The sequence below is a fragment of the Wolffia australiana genome, chromosome 4, assembly GCF_029677425.1.
Source record: "Wolffia australiana isolate 7733 chromosome 4, ASM2967742v1".
Taxonomy (NCBI): domain Eukaryota; kingdom Viridiplantae; phylum Streptophyta; class Magnoliopsida; order Alismatales; family Araceae; genus Wolffia; species Wolffia australiana.
Window position 1 is genome coordinate 1,720,960 of NC_135838.1, and position 21,054 is coordinate 1,742,013.

Sequence of the window (21,054 nt, forward strand, 5' to 3'; positions counted from 1 at the left end):
CTGATCAAGTAAAGGGTGCTCAGTGTTTCTGCTCAAAGTGTTGAGGCCAGCACGCGTTCGATCTGAGCGTTGTTCTTAGCTCAGAGATTTGACTGCTTGACATCTGTAGATACCTGATTTATCTTTTAGAACCTACAATAAAGTTTTATATCTTAAAAATTGACCGTAATCTTAGCCAATATTCCATCACTTTTGGGCCTTGTTGAAATTTATTTGTAGAGTAGATTGATTTCAATGTTTAAGGCTACGGATTTAGCCAAAGGACACACTCAGACTTATAGAGTATATTTTATAGAAAAATATATGCTCTTGATATAAATTAATGCAACCATTAATCTATCTGAAATTTAAGGGTGCAAATGACATTAATATGATCCAAAATAATATATACATACAGGGTTTTGTTGTCTATGCGTATTTTAAGAGGGTTTAAAAGTAAAAATTGAATATATATTTGATTGAGAAAAGATGGAAGTATATAGAATAGAATTTCAACCTTGTTCAAAGCTCAGGCGGAGAAAAAAAAACCCTTGCTCGACGATTTTGCTACTGTTTCATCTTTCAGGTCTGAATCCCGGCTTTTGGCGAGGTTGATCTCTGATTGTGGTACTCATTCAGAATCGGTGAGTTCATTTTTGTTCCATTTCTTGTTGATGATCTCCCATTTTGGTGGCCGATCACTGTGTTTCTCGTTGGTAATGGCTGCGGCTAGGGGTTTTTCGTTTGTGCCGTTCTGGTTAGGCTGGTGTCGTTTTTCTGCCTCTTGGGTCGATTGTCATTGTTGAAGTTGCTGTGCTTTGAGGGAGGGCTTTTTCCATAAACTAATTGCTATTCAGAGATTTGGATCTTGTCGGCCGTAGAATTTTGGGGAAAGTTTGAATTTGGATTCGGGATTCGCTTGTTTTGGCTCTTGGAGAATGTATGGGTCTGCGAAGATTGTGATGTGGTAGTGTAGAGATAGAGTTTGGGTTAAGGATGCGCTTAGAAATTGTTTTTTCTTTTAGATTTCTAGATGCTTAGTTTCAATTCTTGACTCATTAGATGAGGAAGATTATTTAAGATTTCTTGGATGAAGAGGGATTTAGTTTCTCTGGGAAGGTACAAATTCGTTCAGGACAATGGTGATGAATGTTGGTGAAGGCAAATCGTTATCATCATTATCATAAGTACGTATCTTTTTTATGGGAATTTTATCTACTTGTCATTGTTTCATCATCATCATCATCATCCTCTCATCATTGTATTTTATCTACTTGTCATAAAAAAGATACGTACTTATGACAATTTTATCTCATCATTATCATAAGTACGTATCTTTTTTATGACAATTTTATCTACTTGTCATTGTCATCTTCTCGTCATAATCTTGTATTCCCTCTCTTACAAAAAAATGGGCTACATCATGACTTTGTTTCATCGTTGTATTGTCATCTTCTCATCAACATCATCATCATTATCATCATCATCATCATCTCATGATTCCTCCCTTATGTCTCATACTCTCTCACCATCGTCTTGCAGTCCATGTCGAGTCTGGCAAGTGGCAGCAGCGGCGAGCCGCCAATGAACGAACAAATGATCATCGGCATTTACAATAATCTGAGATCAGAGATCAACCAGCTCCATGCTAAGATCACAGAATTGGAGATGGAGGTAAGTGAGCACTCCCTCGTGATCGCCGCTGTCGAACCGCTCGACCCGTCGCGGCGGTGCTACCGCATGATCGGCGGCGTTCTCGTGGAGAGGACTGTCCGAGAGGTGCTGCCGGCTGTCCGGCGGAACAAGGAGGGCCTAGAGGAGGTTATCTCCAGGCTTTATGAGGCCTTGGAGAGGAAGAAGAAAGAGATGAGTGAGTTTGAGGTGAGGCATGGGATCAAGATCCGACGGTCAGAGATGGACAAGAAGGACCCGGATGCACCCAAGGAGGGCTCCTCGGCCGGCCAGGGAGTGCTCGTGGGCCCTGCCGGGGTTTGACATTCGATGGATGACGTCGCTGACCATTCAAAGTCAGCAGTTTTGACTTGTGGACAGGTCAGTAATATCTATTGTTCTACCCCCATTTGGATAAAATATCATCAGGCTTTATTTCTACTTTTTTCTTTCAAATGATCTGGAGAACAACGTCCATGAAATGGTGTCAGGGGATTTACTGTGATGGTCAGAATCTGGCTTTTGGGCGGCTGATAATCTCAGTAAATTGGTCAAAAGTAAATATGATTAATATCTACTGGCTTTCTTAATTGTCTATGTGAGGAGCAATGGTGCATATCAACTTGGTATCACATGGGTGATGTGAATTGACCATAGTTAGCAAAAAAAATCCTAGATATTTGACCAAAATCTTTTATGTAGTTTTTTTAGGTTCACATAACTATATGTTACTATCTATTTTATTGCTGAAAAGTATATATATTAATATCCACAGATTTTCATTACTCGTACTTTGTTTATCAATGTTTGGAGCAATGTTACATATTTGGGATCACATGGGTGATGTGAATTAACCATAAAAAATCCCAGATATTTGACCAAAATATTTTATAATTCTTCTATAGGCTTACATAACTAGATGCTTATAGATGATGCCTAGACTTTATATGGCATTAATCTTGTTAACTCTAATGGATACATTAACAACAATAGATGCTTATAGATGATGCCTAGACTTTATATGGAATTAATCTTGTTAACTCTAATGGATACATTAACAACAATAGATGCTTATAGATGATGCCTAGACTTTATATGAATTAATCTTGTTAACTCTAATGGATACATTAATATTGAATTTTTTTTGTTAGGTTAGATAAGGACCTTTGGCCCTTAATAATGAAATTGTCAATGATACCCTTTGAATAGTAACAGAGGGCTTGATGCAACTTAGCTATTGTCCACTTTAATGGGTATTAAGAAAGTAATGACTCAAAAGAAGGGAACCTAAAAATCTCAGTGAAAACATTGCCAAAAACAGAAAAAACTCTAAAGTCATTATTTTCCTCCCAATTCAACCCTTTGTCCATTGTCCTTATTTCTACAACCAACAGTCTCTTGTTTTGCAGACAATTAATTTTGATATTACTATGTCCACATTCTAACTTCAGTAAAACTCATTAATCGTAATTATTCATGCATAAATATAAAATACCTTGCCTAAGAATGCCTCTTATCGATATATGATGGGGACAATGAAAACATGATACTAGTAGAATACTTGATAAAAAATAACACATGTTCCTGTTGGTTTCTATGGCCTTGATTTAGATGTAGCTAAAAGCAATTCCTGTGCTGGAAAGATTTTGAACAGAATCTAGACGGCATAAAAATTTCCAAATAATTACTCTAATGTTTGTTATGACAAAGTGCTCAAGACAATGACAGCTGCATGTTCTTGATCATATCCTTCAAAAATATAAATGTTTTGAATTTCATTTTTGACTTTTGATGATTTTTTTTGAAGAACATTAAATTTTGATGATTTTTTTGATTAAATATATTGATTTGAAAATTTTATATACATATATTATTTTGTTTTAAGAACGAGGAAGGTGTTTGAGTTAATTTTTTATGAAATTTTTAGCCATCAGGAGGATAGAAGCTACATTTCTAGAAAGGCAAATAACCCAGTTGAGTTTGTCGTTAAATTGGTTTATTGCTAAGTTAGAATCATTTGACTTCGAAAAATACGAAGTGGCCCAATAAACATTATAAGGCCAGTTAAATATTTGAAATTTATGAGTGGGACAAAAAGGAAGAGTGTGAGCGAAGATGCATGATTCTTGATACTATCCTCCCTGGTGAAAAAAAGAAATAAGTTGAGAAGCTGCAGTTAATCATTAGCTTAAAAAATACATTATTTAATCATTTCTTTTGAAATCGTGAGTCAAGTTTTGACCATTTTTTTTCTAAAATTCAAACATTTCATTCTTGACACTTAGTATCTGAAACTGGTAATGTCCTAAACAGCAGACAAAAGGGATACATGGCTTCACATATTTCATTACCTAAGGTAATTGAATTTCTGTGATCTCTATATTTCGTATCAGTAATATTTTGTTTTCAAAACATTCTTTGGGTAATGAGGAAAACCGTTTGCAATTCTCAGATTATTCAAAATTATGATGAATAATAAATATCTTCACTTATTTTCTCAGTTTAAACTTAAAAATATTAATGTAGTATTTCTAGAATCTTAAATTTAAAATCTCTCTTAATACTCTCAAGTAAAAAATGCAACTCTTAAATTCAAGTTTTCTCCGCAAATGTCTACATTCTTGAATTTTAGATCTCTCTCTCTATATATATCTGAAATATTATCCAAAGTTAAATTTAATTTCATAAGTAAATTTATACACAAAAATTTAAAAACCTTGTGTGGTCTACTGCTAAACAGGCTTCAAATTCTTCAATCAGTTCCCCTTGAATTGAATTTTTTGGACCTGGTTGTGATTGCTTCACTATCAATTTTATAATTTAATTTAAATTTATACAATAATGAAACTAAAATAAATATTTGAAATTGACTTTCAGAAATTTCTATTGAATCTGTGCTAAAAATTTCAAAACTAGGAAATTTCAGCTGAAACTGAACTAAAATTTAGAAAACAAATTCTACAATTTTCTTCAAAATTTGAACTAAATTTCAAAAGTTCTGCAAGTTTTTGAAACTGGACCTGAAATTTCAAAATCATTTCTAAAATTTATGCTGTAACTGTACGATCTTGACTGTGAGAGATAATTGAAATCATTTATTCTAAATCTAAAATATCATAACTACGATAAATATGTGAAAAATAATTTTTTGTAACTGAAAACTCTGCACTTTACGTAATAGTTGAAAATTTATTTGATCTTTAACTGAACTATCCATATTTTGAGAATTTGGTGTCACTAAAGTTTTGATGAAATTTAAGTATGTAATCTTTGAGAAATAAATTGATGAATATTATTCAGATAAACTAAATAAATTATATTTCAGAGAAATCTGTGAAATAAAAATCTAACAGAGACTCCGTGGATTGGAGAAATAGGATCTTCAGACACACGTTAACATCCTGAAGGAAGGAGCTAATACAGGTGCTTGAGGATATGATTCAAGGGAATTTTTGATTTCATATTTTACCCTAGAAAATTTATGATAGTATTATGAGAAAATAATGCAAAGGGTTCAGATTGTATCTATAAGTTGAACGATGTCTTGGTTTTGGATAGAGATTGTATGGAGTTGTTTTGACCCCTTTCAACTGGATTATGGAACCCAGTAGTCTGGTTCCCAAACCAGAGTAAATTATCATCTCTTAGAAAGCAGAGTAAAGCATGAATGTAATAACTGAATTTAGAAAAACGTAAGAAACCAAACCAGAGTAAATTATCATCTCTTAGAAAGCAGAGTAAAGCATGAATGTAATAACTGAATTTAGAAAAACGTAAGAGAGAATTTGAAAAATAAACCCCCTGCTTCTTAGTTTCTTTCAATAATACTGGTTCCTAAAACAATAGTGCAAATTTTCAAATTTATCTCTTGATTGGCATGCATGTGGGCTTTTTGGCCACCGACACATTCAAAATTTTAGTGTATTTTATTGTGTTGTTGTTATTTGAGTTAATTCAATGATATTTATAAATATTTAATCATTAGAATATGAAAATGATGAATAAGTCTCCTTTAGTGAGGAATAAGGTTCCTTTACATAGGGAATGGAGATCAGGTATCCGCACAATTTATGCCATTTATCTTATTTATTCTCTCTCTCTCCTGATTTGTGCCATGTCCTCATGGTTATAGAGTTTCATGTCCTTATTTTTGCATCATTATTGATCAAATTTTCATAGCTTGAAACCTTTCACTGGAATGAAATAAAAGTAATGTGACATTAATCTAGCATTTAATGTATGGCATGTCTGTATCGCATGTCATGTCAACACTTTCTTCTCTTGGCCAGTGAAATACAGTCACATATCCATGCATTTGTTTAGCATTGTAGAATTGCCACTGCACGTCCTTCCTTTGAAATCACATTTTGTGTGATTTAATCACTCCTTTATATCCTGATGCCAAACGTCCCTATGTATAAAAAGGAAACATCAGTTCATAATTGTTGAATTATGGCATTGTGATTTGGGATATGTAATGGAAAATGTTTCCCATGGTTGGTGTGACTAATCATTGATAAAATTTAATGATTGATTGCTTCTGAATAAGTTTAATGATGATAAATGAATAATTTTCATTTATAACTAAATATATTAGTTCTGGGAAATGTAACCGGACTTAGAAAATAATATCAATATGAATTTCATGTCATAAAATTCTCAACAAAGGTCTGACTTAAAACCTCATCTTTATTACGAGTATGATGTCATTATATTCCATAAAATACTAAAAAATAAATATCAACTTAATTATAATTCTAAATGTTTATTTAGTAATTTAACTTGTTAATACACATATATAATCATATAAATTTTAACATGAAAATGTGTGAGATTAAGGTAATAGGTTGTGTGTTCTAGAGACCAACATTGTTGAATATCTACACAAAGCATATTATACTAATTGCAATTTAGACTACACAAATATCATACTCCTTGTGTGGTCTTATTGAGTTCCTACCCTTTTGACTGGTCCCAAATTTGCTTTGGCAACACTATCCACATTGATCTTGAGTAAGCAATGAAAATTTTACCTTATTATTAAAAATATACATTTTTTTTTATTAAATCAGAAGCACAGCCCAGTTAGGTTGAACACGCAATACATGCAAAACATTTCTCAATAATAAATTTGAGTCCAAAAGGACAATCTCACCTTGTGGCAGGCCCAAAGTTTCAAAATATATGACTTAAAGGTTGAACGATTTAAAACAAAGAGAAAAATATGCCTATTTATGGGAGGGATGTAAGAAAAAAAAATTGTGGTGAATGAAGCAAAAAAAAGCCCTCTTCCTCATAACCATAGAAAAACATCTAGCCAAACCCAGCCACATGGGTGATAGATGCATAGGACTCACTAATCTTCTGCCTCATGTTCTCATAAACCAATAAAACATGATTTTCTTGTTTTCAAATCCCTGCTAGCCGCCACTCTAATGTATCACCACAAAAATAGTTTGTCACGACTTTTTTAGTGACTAAATTATTAACTGGTATCATCTTCTTATTTCATTTCATTTTTATCCTGTTCAGTGATTATTTATGGCTTCAGATAACATCAATAAATGATTCAAGAGACAACACCACAGTTTTTGAAATTAATTAAGGAGACTTATAAAATCCCCATGCTGTTCCCTTGGTCGAAATTTTCTTCGTTATACCTCATCACTTATATCACTTTTAGGGTGGGACAACTATACTACCCCTCGCCACCAACATAGATTCTAACCCCTTATATTCTAAAATTACGAAGGAAAAATTACATTCTTTAGGCTATTCATTCTTTAAATAGTATCCCTCAACTTCTGACATCTCTACGCGCATATTCCTGAAAAGGTTCCTTAGAAACTCTGACAAGATACCCGAGAGAGGTCCAACCTATCCTATGTTAATGTATATGATAGCTGCTGTAAACTTATGAGGTCAAGAGAGTCATTTAAGTACTAGAGAAACTATCAATTTTTGGATTCTGCACAGCCGCATGACATTAACTGAGTGAAGATGACACCTAATGTCAACTTTGTATCTCAGTAGAGTCTATGACATTCCTCTAGAAATTAAAATAGGATCTAATCAGTAAAAATAAATATTCAAATAATTAATTGGGTTCTGCATGGCTCTGTGACATCTAGGCTCAGTTTTGACATATAGTCATACTATCCTAATGATATTTCTATAATTTTATCATAGTTCAGAAGTTTTAGTCTATTTGGAAAGCTAATTTAATATAACTTTTTTTTGTATGGTTTTAACTTGGTTTAAAATTAAATTTATAGGTAAAAATAGTGAAAATTTAAAATAAATTATTTATGTTCCTATTTTCTAATTTAAGGTTTGATTTTTGCGAAAACTGCATTCTGATTAAACTTTTGGATGAATTGTAACATTCATTCCTTAAATTAACCTGGGTGTGGCATATAAAAAGTCAAATTATACATATTCCAAGGCTCACGTTTTATTAATATATTTTTTAAATGAAAAATTCTAAAAAAATGGAAACACAAATAGGAAAAACACCAGCTTTCCTTATAAACTAAAAAATCTCAATAATTAAACTTCATTTAAATAATTATTTTTTAAAAATTATTAGTAAGTAGAAATTATGTAATAGGAAAATTTAAAAATAAAATAAAAATTAATTTCTTTTAATTTGATTATGTTTGATATAAAATTCATTCTCATCATTTATATGTTTTGCTAAATGGTTACCCTATGTAGCCCACCCACGTGTCTTAGAAAATCATGTGACTCTTACTTAATTTATGATATGATTAAGGAATAGGATATGAATAAATAAGTAAAGGAAATTAACCTATGTCTAGATTGATATTTGATGAATATTCAAAGTTAGGAATTTTTCCCTTAGAAAATAAAACTAAAATTATGATATATTATGGCAAATAAATAGATAAGTTTGGGGGCGAATTAAAATATTTCCTAGAATCTTCATGATCATAAAAGGATCAAGGTAAAAGAATTAAACCAACTATTTTGGGCCTAAGAATTTTCATATGAGAACTTAAACTTTTATTAACTAAAATGTATCGATAATAATTTCATGTATTCGGACGATAAAAATGTTGACAGAAAAATCATTTCTCTACGTGATAAAATAAATAGTTTACATTTTTTAAGAAATATATGGAAATATTTGAGGTCGTGTTTAATTAGTTCTTTAGTTTATTTGAAAGTCATGATTTTATTTTAAATTATATCACCAATATTTCATTTAAAATCATGTTAACAAATTATCCTTTATTTAAATTCTATTAAAATCAAAGTAAAATTTAATAAATATATGATCATAATTTACAATATATTTTGTTTATGATTAATATTAAATATAAAATAATATATTTGAAATTTAATTCTGGGATGTTTGACGATACAATACTGAAAAAAAGGTCCATAGAAATTTATACACGAGGATAAAAATATCATTTCTATAAAATCCTTATTTAGTATCTAAATATATATTTAATCTCTATTGATGTATCATAATTTAAAATAATATTTTTATGATAAATAATAAATATAAATTTATATATTTTACCTTAAAGTAGGGAATTTTCGACTATGCAATGCTAAAAAAAGTTCCAAAGAAATTTATATACGAGGAGATGAAAAAATCATTTATTTTAAATCCTTTTCTGGTATCTAAATATATATTTAATCTATATAGATGTATCATCAGGTATGTATCGATCAAATCGATGAAATACCATCAAATGTGAATTTCCATAAATATAAAATAAATTTACGAAACAAGCAAATTGTTCGAAGAGCTGAATAAAATTGTTATATTTCTCCCCTAGTACATACCTATGCAAGGGTTATATTGAAATCCCATCAAATTTAAAAAATTTATTTAAATTGATACATCAAGTTCATATAAAGTTTAATAATAGTTATTTTATCATTTTAGTGTATTATCATCCTATTAATACATAGTAGCATCAAGGAATATTGTTATAATATAACGATGCTTCATAAGCATAGATTATAAATGAGAATAAGAAAGTGGATTAACAGTATTTATGATTTCAATGGAATCAGATTGAGAATTTGATGAAAGAATCAGTTTCTAAGTACAGGATACAAGAGAACTGAAAACAATGAAAGAAAAGAAGAATAATCATAAAATTCTGAAAGAATCCATAACTGAACAAGGGGTGTTGACTGGTTTACACTTAGTCATTTTTTCCATCTTAAGAATGTTAATGGCATAGGTTTCCTGAGATAGGGAAAGGCCTACCTTGTTTCGTTGCAGTCAAATGCCAAGGAAGCTCGTAGCTGATCCAAGATCTCGAACTGCAAACTTATTACTTAGTTCTGAAATTGTCTGAAATATGCCAGTTGCATTAGGACTTATTATTAAAATATCATCAATGTAAACAAGAATATATTGTGGTGTTTTGTTAATAAATTTTAAAAATAATGAAGGGTAAGTACGTTTAACCTATAAAACTATGATTAGAAAATAATTGACTCAATTTTTGAAACCAAGCACGAGGTGCTTGTTTTAAACCATAAAGTGACTTACATAAATGACCAACATGATTTGGGTATTGAGAGGATATAGAACCAGGTGGTTGATGCATGTAAATGATCTCAGATAAATTTCCATGAAGAAAAGCATTGGAAATATCACGTTGATGGATGTGCCATTGTTTACCGGCTTTAAGAGAGAGAAGAATTTAATGAGTGGTCATCTTAAGAACCGGGCTGTAAGTTTCATTATAGTTGATACCTGGAGTTTGATTGAATCCTTGAGCTACCAACCGAGTCTTGCAATGGTCAAAGGAGCCATCTGATTGCAATTTTATAAGAAGCACTCATTTACATCCAACTAACTTTGTGTTAGATGGAGGTGAGACTAAGTCCCACGTATGATTACTCATAAGAGCAGAGATTCTTCAGACTAACCTTGCGCCACATAGGATCTGGAAGAGCATTATCCATGGTTTTGGTTTCTATCAGTTGATTTTTGGAGGTAAGACATAACAAAAGAGGATATTTTTAGATGTGTGATATAATTCAGATATTTTTCTAAACCGTTTTGGGGGTGTAGACCTAGATGCTACGGGTTCGATTGGAGTTGTTAAGGGAGTATCAGCCAGAAGGGTTCTAGGTGTAGATGGTGTGGGTTGAATCTGAGTTATTGGCGAAAGAGACTCAACACTAGATGGATCAGTAGATGAGGAGATATTATGATGTCAAGAACTAGTTTAGCCTGATGCAAGTAATGATAATGACTAGGGGTAATTTGAGGGGGAGGTCCGGTCGTACCGAGATGATGCTTGTCCAGTCTGACGGATAAATCTCCTACGGAAATGTAACTACAAAATGATGCGTCCTACATGGACGTACTTTATGGCCCCGACTCGATGAGGTGTGCCAAACTCCGAGCTCCGAAGGGGCTGTCAGGTGATAGTGATGGTGACCTCCTGACCTATTGGGTTCTATAGGCCTTGATACGGATGAATAAATGAAAATGATTCGCAACGGAAGACTTGAACGGATCGAACGGCATAAACATAAATATTTAAACACCGTACCTTTACATGGATCTCATCCATGATTTTTTGGATCCCGGAGTGAGACGAGTCGAGCTGCTCACATGTGCAGCCTCTAGATGTATCCATGCGATCGTTGGCATGTCGAATCTCCTCCGTCTTGTAGACGAGCCCCGTTCAATCTCCGTCGTCGTCGTAAAGTCATCCCGATCGCATCGGGGATGGAGAGGGTGTGGGGAGAAGGGAGAAGAAGGGAAAATGCCCATGAACAATTCTGGCTTGGGTGAATTTTGTTAATGGCTTTCCCCTATTTATACTAAGTGGGTATTTTTCATAAAACCCCCAAAACTTAGGTATATCTTTTGACGTCCAAAAGACCATTTGCGTGTGACCCTTTAGGCCCATGTATCAGTCTAGTGAAAAACTCCAGCGGCCCAATAACCTTTATTGGCCTTCCAAATTAATTAACTATATCATCATATAGATTAATTAATGTCAGATTGATTTAACCTAATCGATAGGTTGAGTCTCTGATGGGTGCTAAGCTACACCTCGTGTCCTAGAAGATACAAAGGAGTGTGTGTCGACTCACGCATGGAACCTGTTCATCATGAGTTACTGTGTATGTATAATCCCTCATCCACTTGACTCTCCTTGGACAACTTAGGTTATGGTCAACTATCAAACCCTAATCGGTCATTAGAGTTAGTACTGATGTATTCGAAAATCATCAGAGAACTCTTCTCCGGTATTTCAGTGCCTTGGCCAAGGACTTCGTTGCATCGTCTTCCTTGAGCTGACACCTCTTATACCGAGGGTGGACTATCCCATCTTGACCACTCAATCATCTTTGTGAACTTTTTGATGTACCCGAACTAAGACCATTTAGAATCCCATGATTAGAGACTCGTTGGCCATCGCCAAAGTACAACCATCCGTCCACAAGACGTCTTTGGTGTCTCAGGTCTAAGGACCACTTGCACAACCATGACGTGAATCAACCTGATTGACAGTTCGGTATAATACCATTCAGGGATTTGTACGGATGAATTCAGTGAACTCTTTCCACTAAAGAGCACCCACTATCTATCCTTAGTGTCGCCACACTAATGGCTACGGGACCGGCCATACTCATCATATGAGTGAGGCTAGATAGTGCTATTCTATCCGGATACTTCGATGTCCTTCTCGCGTATCCTTCGAATAGGAATGTTTAGAATACATACTTAAAGACTAGTGATCTCCGTATTACGATCTCATCATAATTCACTAAGTCCGATCATGTATTCATGGACTTCATTATACGCATCACACGTGCACTATAATGAATATGTTCTATTAATGAATACGGAACGTGGAATATGTTCCATTAATGTTCTATTAGTAGAATGTGTGATTGGCTTTCCGGCCACATATATTTCCATCATGACCCTCGTCGGAAGGACAAAGGCGTCTACCCGCCGAACAGAATAAATCCATAGGGGCTCACACATAATGAACGGCCTCGACCCGTAATGATAAGATGCTCAATTCTCATAGTTTTCTCACTAACTCGCTCACCTATCTCTAGCCCAAGCGCGGTGGATTGCAATCGACAGTATACTGCATGAAATTATATAAGAAGCGAGCGGGAATGACATACCTCATCGTAGAACTCGTCGGTAGGCTGCCCGTCAGCAAGATCTTTGTCGATGAAGCAACCGGTGCAAGCAAGTGATGAGAAGGTGAGCCAGGGAGTACCACGGTATAGCTCGACAGCAAGTGGGGGCGCAATTCTGGAGCAAGGATACGGGTGTCGGAGGCGAGGGCAGTAGTGTAGTGTTGACTCGGCACACACATCGACCAAACTCCTCCGAGTGCAGTGTCTGATCGGGCAGAGAGTGAGGGTTGGGCAAGTCCAACCCAACGCAAGCGCACGCGCTAGTGGGGGTCAGTAACAGCTGAATTTCCCTCGATAGTGCTCCTGCCGTGCACGGGACAGCAAGCTACCGCAAGGCCCAGGATTGGCGATAGAGGCGCCAAAGGAGTTGGCCAGAAATGTCGTGATCGAGGGTCAATCATGTAGCGTGCTGTGGCGCGTGGTTGACTTGCAATCAGGCATTGAGCAACAGGCATCGCTGAGCGGCAATCCTGGGTCTGCGGGTTGACCCGTGCAACCGGGCGATACACAGTTCGGCTTGTCGCAAAGCTGGGACCAGATCCTTCGCCTAGCAGTCCACGACTGCCTGGAGGGCTAACGGCAATGACTTCCCATCATGGGTGACAGTCGACGACCAGTGTTTTTTTCCCGAACGCAGGCAGCCCCAAAGGAGCCTCAAGGCACTAAAAAGGAGAGGCCTTATCGGATGCCGAACCCTCAGGGGCGCACACAAATCACGTCTTCATGAGTGTGATCGCGGGAAGGGTGGTCAGTGACAGGTTCACAGCGACCATTAAATTGACGGGGCGCGGGCTTTTCTAGTGGTGGAATGAGGCTGTTGACGGAGGAGGGGATGGGTTGGTGAATTCCTTCCTCTCCGCCTGTGAACTTCTCTCCAGCCTTCTTCCTTCCTCTCTTCCCCTATTTCCCTTCTTTGTGAGACCAAGAAAAGCAACAAAACCCAAACGATAAATTTCCTGGTCTACCTTTCTTAGGGCATCACCCTTTCCCTTAAATAGGAAAATTGAGATGGGCCCTAAGGTGGTCCATTAAGGGAAGGGGGGAAAGGGTACATTAAGGGGCCCTTATATAAGGGGCTCGTATGACAACCAAATAAAAGAAAAAGAAAAATATAAAAGGGGTAGGGGCACAAGACTAGAAGGACACAAAATGCCACGACAAAGATGACTAGACGATACCGAAAACACAAACGCGACTAAATGAAGGGGGCGAAAATAAACCAAAATGCACTAAAGATATGAACGTGATTTCACCCGGGATATTCGAATCAGGGTATCTTCATTGATGCCTTGGTGTGCCGGTCGGGCGGAACGCTAGCCAGCAGGCCATCGATGACGAGAATGATGGTGTTGAAGACGTCTCTAAGGGAGCAGGTTGGCGTGCTCCATTAGAGGTATTTGCTAAAGGTACAATGAGATTATCTTTGTGCATAAAAGGATATACATTATCATCTAGAAATAATAATTTTATTTGTTCGAGGATTAAAACATATATACCCATCATTATAGCCAAGAAAAACGCATCGTTCAGACATAGAGCTTAATTTAGAAGCTGCATACGGCATGAGGTTTGGAAAACATAGAACACCAAAACTTTTAAGAAAGATGTAATTTGGAGATTGCTTCAGAGTACCTCAAACAGAGACTTGAATTTTAGCTGAGCCATTGGAAGATGATTGATAAGATACGCTGTAGTAGCTGCCGTTTCATCCCAAAAAAGTTGTGGAATATCTGCGTGATGCATCAGAGAGACCACAGTTTTGATGATGTGTCGATGCTTTCATTACGCAACTCCATTTTTCTGGTGGGCATGAGGGCAAGACAGTCGATGCTGAATGCCCTCTTTCCACAGTATTTGATACAGTGATCTATTTTCACCGCCCCAATCTGATTAAAAAGCCTTTATTTTGTAGTCGAATGGAAGCTCGACCGAGCATTTGAAAAGAAGAAAAGTTTCAAGCTAATCACTCTTTTTCTTAAGCGAATATAAGCAAGTGTATCTATTAAAAGCATCAATAAATGCAACATAATATGAGAATCCTAAATGAGATAAAATAGGTGCAAGACCCCACCGATCAGAATGAATGAGTTTGAAAGGTCTTGAAAACACATGAATTGAATGACCATATGATAATTGTTTTGCCTTGGACATAACACATTATTCACAAACATGTGGCCGAGGCACATTGACAAGAGGAAGATCAAAATGAGTAAAAATATTGAAGGCAAGGTGGCCGAATCGTTGATTCCATAGTTCTGTGGACGTGTGCCTGACAAAAGTTTGCTGAAATGCTGAGGAAGTCAAATGATATAGTCTGTTGAGTAGAGTTTCCATTGTCCATTGATCCTTGACAAAACAATTATATGGATGAAGTTCAACACAGATATTATTGCCAAGTGTAAGTTGGCAAGACTGATATAAGATTTTAGTGATCTCAGGAACATGTAAAATATTTTGAAGATAGACAGGATCAGATTTATAAAAAGAAAAGAATTTCCAGTTGCGTAAATTGGCAGGCCTGAGCCATCGCCGATGTATAGTTTTTTCTGAGCCTTGATAGGTTGTTGACTGATTTATCATTTGAGGATCCGAAGTAACATGGTGCCGATGGAGGACCTAGAGTAAGATAATATGCTTAAACAGGAGGTTGAGGAGAAGTTATATTTGATGATGGAGAAGCATTCCATGGAGTTCGTGTCTCATATATATCATAGCATATATCCGTGCGATGTCAAATTTTTTAGCAAATTTTGCATCGAGGACCTGTTCTTGTTGGTTGGGTGGAGCCTTGTGGTCCATTGCGCCCATGTCCACTTCCTCCACGTCCTTTGTTGGAATGCATTTGTTGCTGATCTGCATGAGATTGATTGGCTTCTGGAGGTGGTTGTTCTTCAGTTTTCCCCACATTACCAAACGTTAACATGTTTTCTTCAGACTACAACATGCCAATGGCATCAAATGAAAGAGTACTAGTGTGGGTATTCACACTGGTTCGGAAAGTTTGATATTTGGGACCAAGTCCCCTAAGGAGAATAAACTTCAATGTACGTTCATGAACGATGTCCCCAACTGCACCAAGTGCATTGCTGATACTGGGTATTTGTTGAACAAACTCATTAATAGTTCGCGTACCTCGTTGGATATTGTGTAACTTATTTGTCAGCTCCATTAGTCCTGATTCTGAGCAGGATGAGAGTTCAGTGTTGAGAGTTCTCCATGCTTCGAGAGCAGTCATACTTTCTTGTATGATTGGAAGAACACCATCGCTCATAGATGACATTGTGGTGGCCATAACCGCCATGTCCTTCTTCCACCACGAATGGTCCGCATCTGCGAACATTGGAACAATAGGTCGTTCATGGGTAAGGTGCTTACCTAGCCCTTGTGCCACCACAGTGGCTCGTACTCTGCGCATCCACAGCAGGCACTTAGCACGTGTGAGCTTGATTCCTACTGGAGGAACATGCGTAGTTCTTTCGTGTGATTTTGTTCGTCGCCTTTGGCGTTGAATCATGCCTTCATTGGAAGATCCTTCAGTTCCCGACGGAGCATGCTTTGATACCATAATAGAAAATGGCAATGCCAAAAGAGATGAAGGGAAATGACAAAGCAACTGAATAAACTGCAGAGAATGTTTTTGATACAACGATTAGTGAGTGCACTCAGGAATTTATATGAACGGACGTTCCTGGGTTATGAATTTCAACTACGGATTTTGAATGAAGTCCACCGGCGTAGTCATCATTGTCAGGATTAATGACACGTGAAGGTCTTCTGTTTCTTTAACAGTTTTCTTCGTCTTCATCTGTTATCTTCTTCCTCATCTTCATCAGTCATCCTCTTGTCTTCTTAGTCTTCATCTGTTATCTTCTTCCTCCTCTTCATCATCAGTCATCCTCTTGTCTTCTTCTTCTTCATCTGTTATCTTCTCCCTCTTCTTCCTCCTCTTCATCAGTCATCCTCTTGTCTTCTTCGTCTTCATCTGTTATCTTCTTCCTCTTCTTGATCCTCTTCTTCTTCTTCTTCTCTCTTCTTGACTTCTTCCCCTTCTTCCGCCATCTTCTTCTTCCTCTTCTTCGTCGTCAGAGAGATCAGCGACGAGGTCAAAGAACGCCCGGAGTATATGCTCGTGGGCTGACTTGCAGTTGAGAGCGAGGTAGCAGACGAGAAGCTCGCGGAGGCCGTCGCGGCGGCGCCGCCCGGCGAGAAGGCCGGCGGCGGCGGCCATCTCCTCCATCGAACGGCGGAAATCGTCGTAGGGCCGCGGCGAGACGGTGGCCACGGCGAGGCCAAACCCGACAGAGAAGACGCCGTGCTCGGCCATGGCGGATGATGATGATGATGATGATGGGGATGGTGATGATGGGGATGGGGCAGATGGGGAGGAGGAGAGGACGGGGTCGATGGGAGGGAGCGGGGGAGGGTGGGGGCGGCGGCCCAGGCCGCAGAAGAGGTGGAGGGCCCTCGTTGTTGGGTTCATCTTCTGAGTTAGCGAGAAAGCGAGAGCGAGGGCGAGAGAGAGAGAGAGAGAGAAAGAACGAGAGAACTTGAGGCAGGATGCTGAGAAGGACAGGAGAGAGAGAGAGAGAGAGAGAGAGAGCGAGATAACTAGAGGCAGGATGCTGAGGACAGGAGAGAGAGAGAGAGAGAGAGAGAAAGAACGAGAGAACTTGAGGCAGGATGCTGAGAAGGACAGGAGAGAGAGAGAGAGAGAGCGAGATAACTAGAGGCAGGATGCTGAGGACAGGAGAGAGAGAGAGAGAGAGAGAGAGAGAGAGAAAGAACGAGAGAACTTGAGGCAGGATGCTGAGAAGGACAGGAGAGAGAGAGAGAGAGAGCGAGATAACTAGAGGCAGGATGCTGAGGACAGGAGAGAGAGAGAGAGAGAGAGAGAGAGAGAACTAGAGGCAGGACGCGGAGGAGGATAGGAGAGAAAGAGATATATAGAGAGAGAGACAGAACTAGAGACACGACGCTGGGAGGCTAGGAGAGAAAGAGAGAGAGAACTAGAGACACTATGCCGAGGATGAGGAGAGAGAGAGAACAATAGACACGATATCGAGGAGGCCGAGGGGAGAGAGAGAACAAGCGACACGATGCTGAGGCTGTGGGAGGAGAGAGAGAGAGAGAGGGGAGAGAGAGAACAAGCGACACGATGCTGAGGCTGTGGGAGGAGAGAGGGAGAGAGAGGGGAGAGAGAGAACAAGCGACACGATGCTGAGGCTGTGGGAGGAGAGAGAGAGAGAGAGAGAGACGACGCTGAGAAGGCTGCGGAGAGAGAGAGAAGACAGAAGAGGGAAAGATAAGAGAGAGGACAAGAGAGAAGACAGAACAGGAAGAGAGATGAGAGAGGGCCAGAGACGCGATGTTGAGAAGAGAGAGAAAGAAAAAGAGAAAAGACAAGAGGGAGAGATATGAGAGAGGACAAGAATCACGATGCTGAGAAGAGAGAGAGAGAAAGAGAGATGAGAGAGGACCAGAGACGCGATCCTGAGAGAGAGAGAAAGAGAGAAGAAGAGAGATGAGAGAGGACCGGAGACACGATGCTGATAGAGAGAGAGGTGAGCTAGAGAAGACAGAAGAGGAAGAGATATGAGAGAGGACCAGAGACACGCTGATGAGAAGAGAGAGAGAGAGGTGAGATAGAGAAGACAGGAGGAGGAGAGAGATGAGAGAAGACCAGAGACACGATGATGAGAAGAGAGAGAGAGAGGGGAGAGGAAGAGAGACAAGATGCGGTGAAGGTGAGCGAGAGGAAGAGAGAGGAGAAGAGACACAGTTAGGAGGGGACAGATAGAGGAGGAGAAGAGACAGAAGAAGATATAGGGTGAGGGATTGGAGAAGAAGAGAGAGAAGACACAGCGAAGGCTATCGATAATCGAGTAAGAGAGGTGAGATAGAGAAACCAAGAGGGAGAGAGAGAGAGAGAAATGACGGAGGACCGGAGACACGATGCCAAGATTAGAGATAGAGATAGAGAGATAGATATATTATATACAGAGATAGATAAAGAGAGATATATGTATACAGAGATGGATGGATGGATGGATAGATAGATAGATAGAGAGAAAAGATAGAGGACATGAGACACGATGCCAAGATTAAATATATAGAGAGATAGATAGAGATAGATATATAAATATGTATATAGATATAGAGAGAGAAGTAGAGAGATGTATATAAAGCTATATATAGATATAGAGAGAGAAGTAGAGAGAGATATTTATAGATATATATATATATAGAGAGATTTATATAGAGACATAGAGATATATGGATGAAGGGAGATATATATAGAGAGCGATAGAGAGAGAAGATCTTTCTTCGGGAGAGGCAGAGAGAGGGAAATGTAGGACAGGCACAAGGAGAGAGAAAGATCGAAGGTAATCAGACAGAGATGCAAGCCAGATAGTGCCGCATGGGGGGCAATCAGATCCGTTGGATCTTAACCCATTTACTGTCCTTGAGAGAATCCTAGCCGTCCGCGTCCTTTCCAGCTTTGGAACTGGCAGAAATTAAATTGACCATATTTATTATAAAGTGGGTCAGTGTCTTATCCTGAGAAATAAATATTTTAATAACTATGGATGAGAAGGGTAACTGTAGAGTTGCCCCGTTGACCAGAAATGATTGGGCCCAACAATTGGCTTCCCAAGCATGTGGCCACTGGCCTGATGAACGCAGGATCTTTCAGACCCCAGTTATTTATCTCTCTAAAGTCCCTCTCCCCCACCACTCCTTCCATATATTTTCTTCTCTTTCACCACTCCTCTACCTCTCTCTCTCTAACTTCCTCTATCTCTCTCTACATCTCTCCCCATCCCTTTTTCCGTCTCTCTTATTATTATTATTTTATGTACAGGGGTATATATGTATGAGTAGAACCATAAATATCTGAACCTTTAAAATATCATTTTATAAAAAAACAATAAGATCATATGGATCACAAAATAAACAAGGGAAATTAAAAAACACTCCAGAGGGGTTGGATAGTTGTTCATTGAAATTATTAATGATCCGTATTAAATAAATGACAACTCTGCATGAAAACGTGCAAAGGGGGTGCATACTACTCGATCAAATTTGCGTTATAATTTTTCCACTTAGTATAGCCTAATTAGACGATGTTTTAGGTAAAGGGTCTGTGTTTAACACATTTTTATATGTGTTTGGTCTATTATATGGATAAGTCCCAAGGGCAGTTCTATTCTACCTCAATATTACACCTATTTTTAAATGTTTTTGGTCTTTAAGAATATCCACCGACATCCAATAAAGTTTATGTCCTTATGCGTGTGACTCTTTAGGCCCACCTGATAGTCTCATTAATGACTCCATCAATGCAATAACTCTTTAATGGAAAACCAGTGATCAATTAAATCTAACATGTAGACTATTTAATGACAGATCAATTTAATCAAATCAATTGGTCAATTTTTCAACACACTAAGTGCTACGGTGCACCTCATATTCTAGAAGGTAAAAAAGATTTCATCAATTCACTTATTGAGTCTTTTGTCACCAGCTGTCAAGGATATTTATTCCTTTATCCATCTAAAACTCTTGAAATGACTTAAAGCATGATAAAATTTCAAAACCTGATTGTTCATGATGGTTAGGACTGATGAATTTTTAAGACATCAGAAAAGTCCTTTTCTGATTCTTCTACTGCATTTGTCATTGAAAGCATCACATCATCTTCCTTGAGTATCTCTCCTCCTATGTCAAGGCCAGATGATCCCATCTCAACCATAAAGTCACCTAGGTGTACTTGTTTTTGCATCTGAGATAAGACTGTTGGAATATCATGATCATATAACCATAGGTCATAGTTAAAACACAACTATGTATCCATAAAACCTTAGTGTCCTAGGTCTATAGATCTCTTACATAATCGTGATATGAATCGGCCTGGTTGACAATTCCAAAATCAACCAAGAATTCATATTTCCATGGAGAAAACCACATTTCTCTCCGTAGTGTTTTGACATAAGTGGTTATGGGATCAACCATCTACTCATCTTATGAACCCACATAGATAGTGATATTATATCTGTATGTTTTGATGCCCTTCTCAAATACCTATGGAAGGGACTGTTTATGATACATGTTCAAAGTTAACTGATCACTGTAGTATGATATCATCATAATTCACTTACCATTCTATGCATAGTTGTAATTCATAATAAATATTGCACATAAATAATTCATGTAATTTTTATTATAAAT

General features: G+C 37.6%; 1 protein-coding gene across 3 annotated transcripts; it reads left to right on the forward strand.

Moving 5' to 3' along the window:
- The first annotated feature begins 485 nt into the window (after window positions 1-485).
- On the forward strand, window positions 486-2,091 carry PDF2 (prefoldin 2). Of its 3 annotated transcripts, none has more exons than XM_078574776.1 (3): window positions 486-623; window positions 1,086-1,166; window positions 1,522-2,091. In XM_078574776.1, exon 3 carries the CDS (start codon window positions 1,525-1,527, stop codon window positions 1,972-1,974), a length of 450 nt encoding a protein of 149 aa, XP_078430902.1. In that variant the 5' UTR covers window positions 486-623; window positions 1,086-1,166; window positions 1,522-1,524; the 3' UTR covers window positions 1,975-2,091. The 3 variants fall into 3 exon arrangements, with proteins under 3 accessions (XP_078430902.1, XP_078430899.1, XP_078430900.1); XM_078574774.1 differs by having other exon boundaries at window positions 493-623; window positions 1,099-1,166; XM_078574773.1 differs by lacking the exon at window positions 1,086-1,166 and having other exon boundaries at window positions 492-623.
- The last annotated feature ends 18,963 nt before the right edge of the window (window positions 2,092-21,054 follow it).

Coding starts and splice junctions, on each gene's coding strand:
- PDF2 (XM_078574776.1), top strand. CDS start 1,525: ATGTCGAGTCTGGCAAGTGGCAGCAGCGGCGAGCCGCCAATGAACGAA.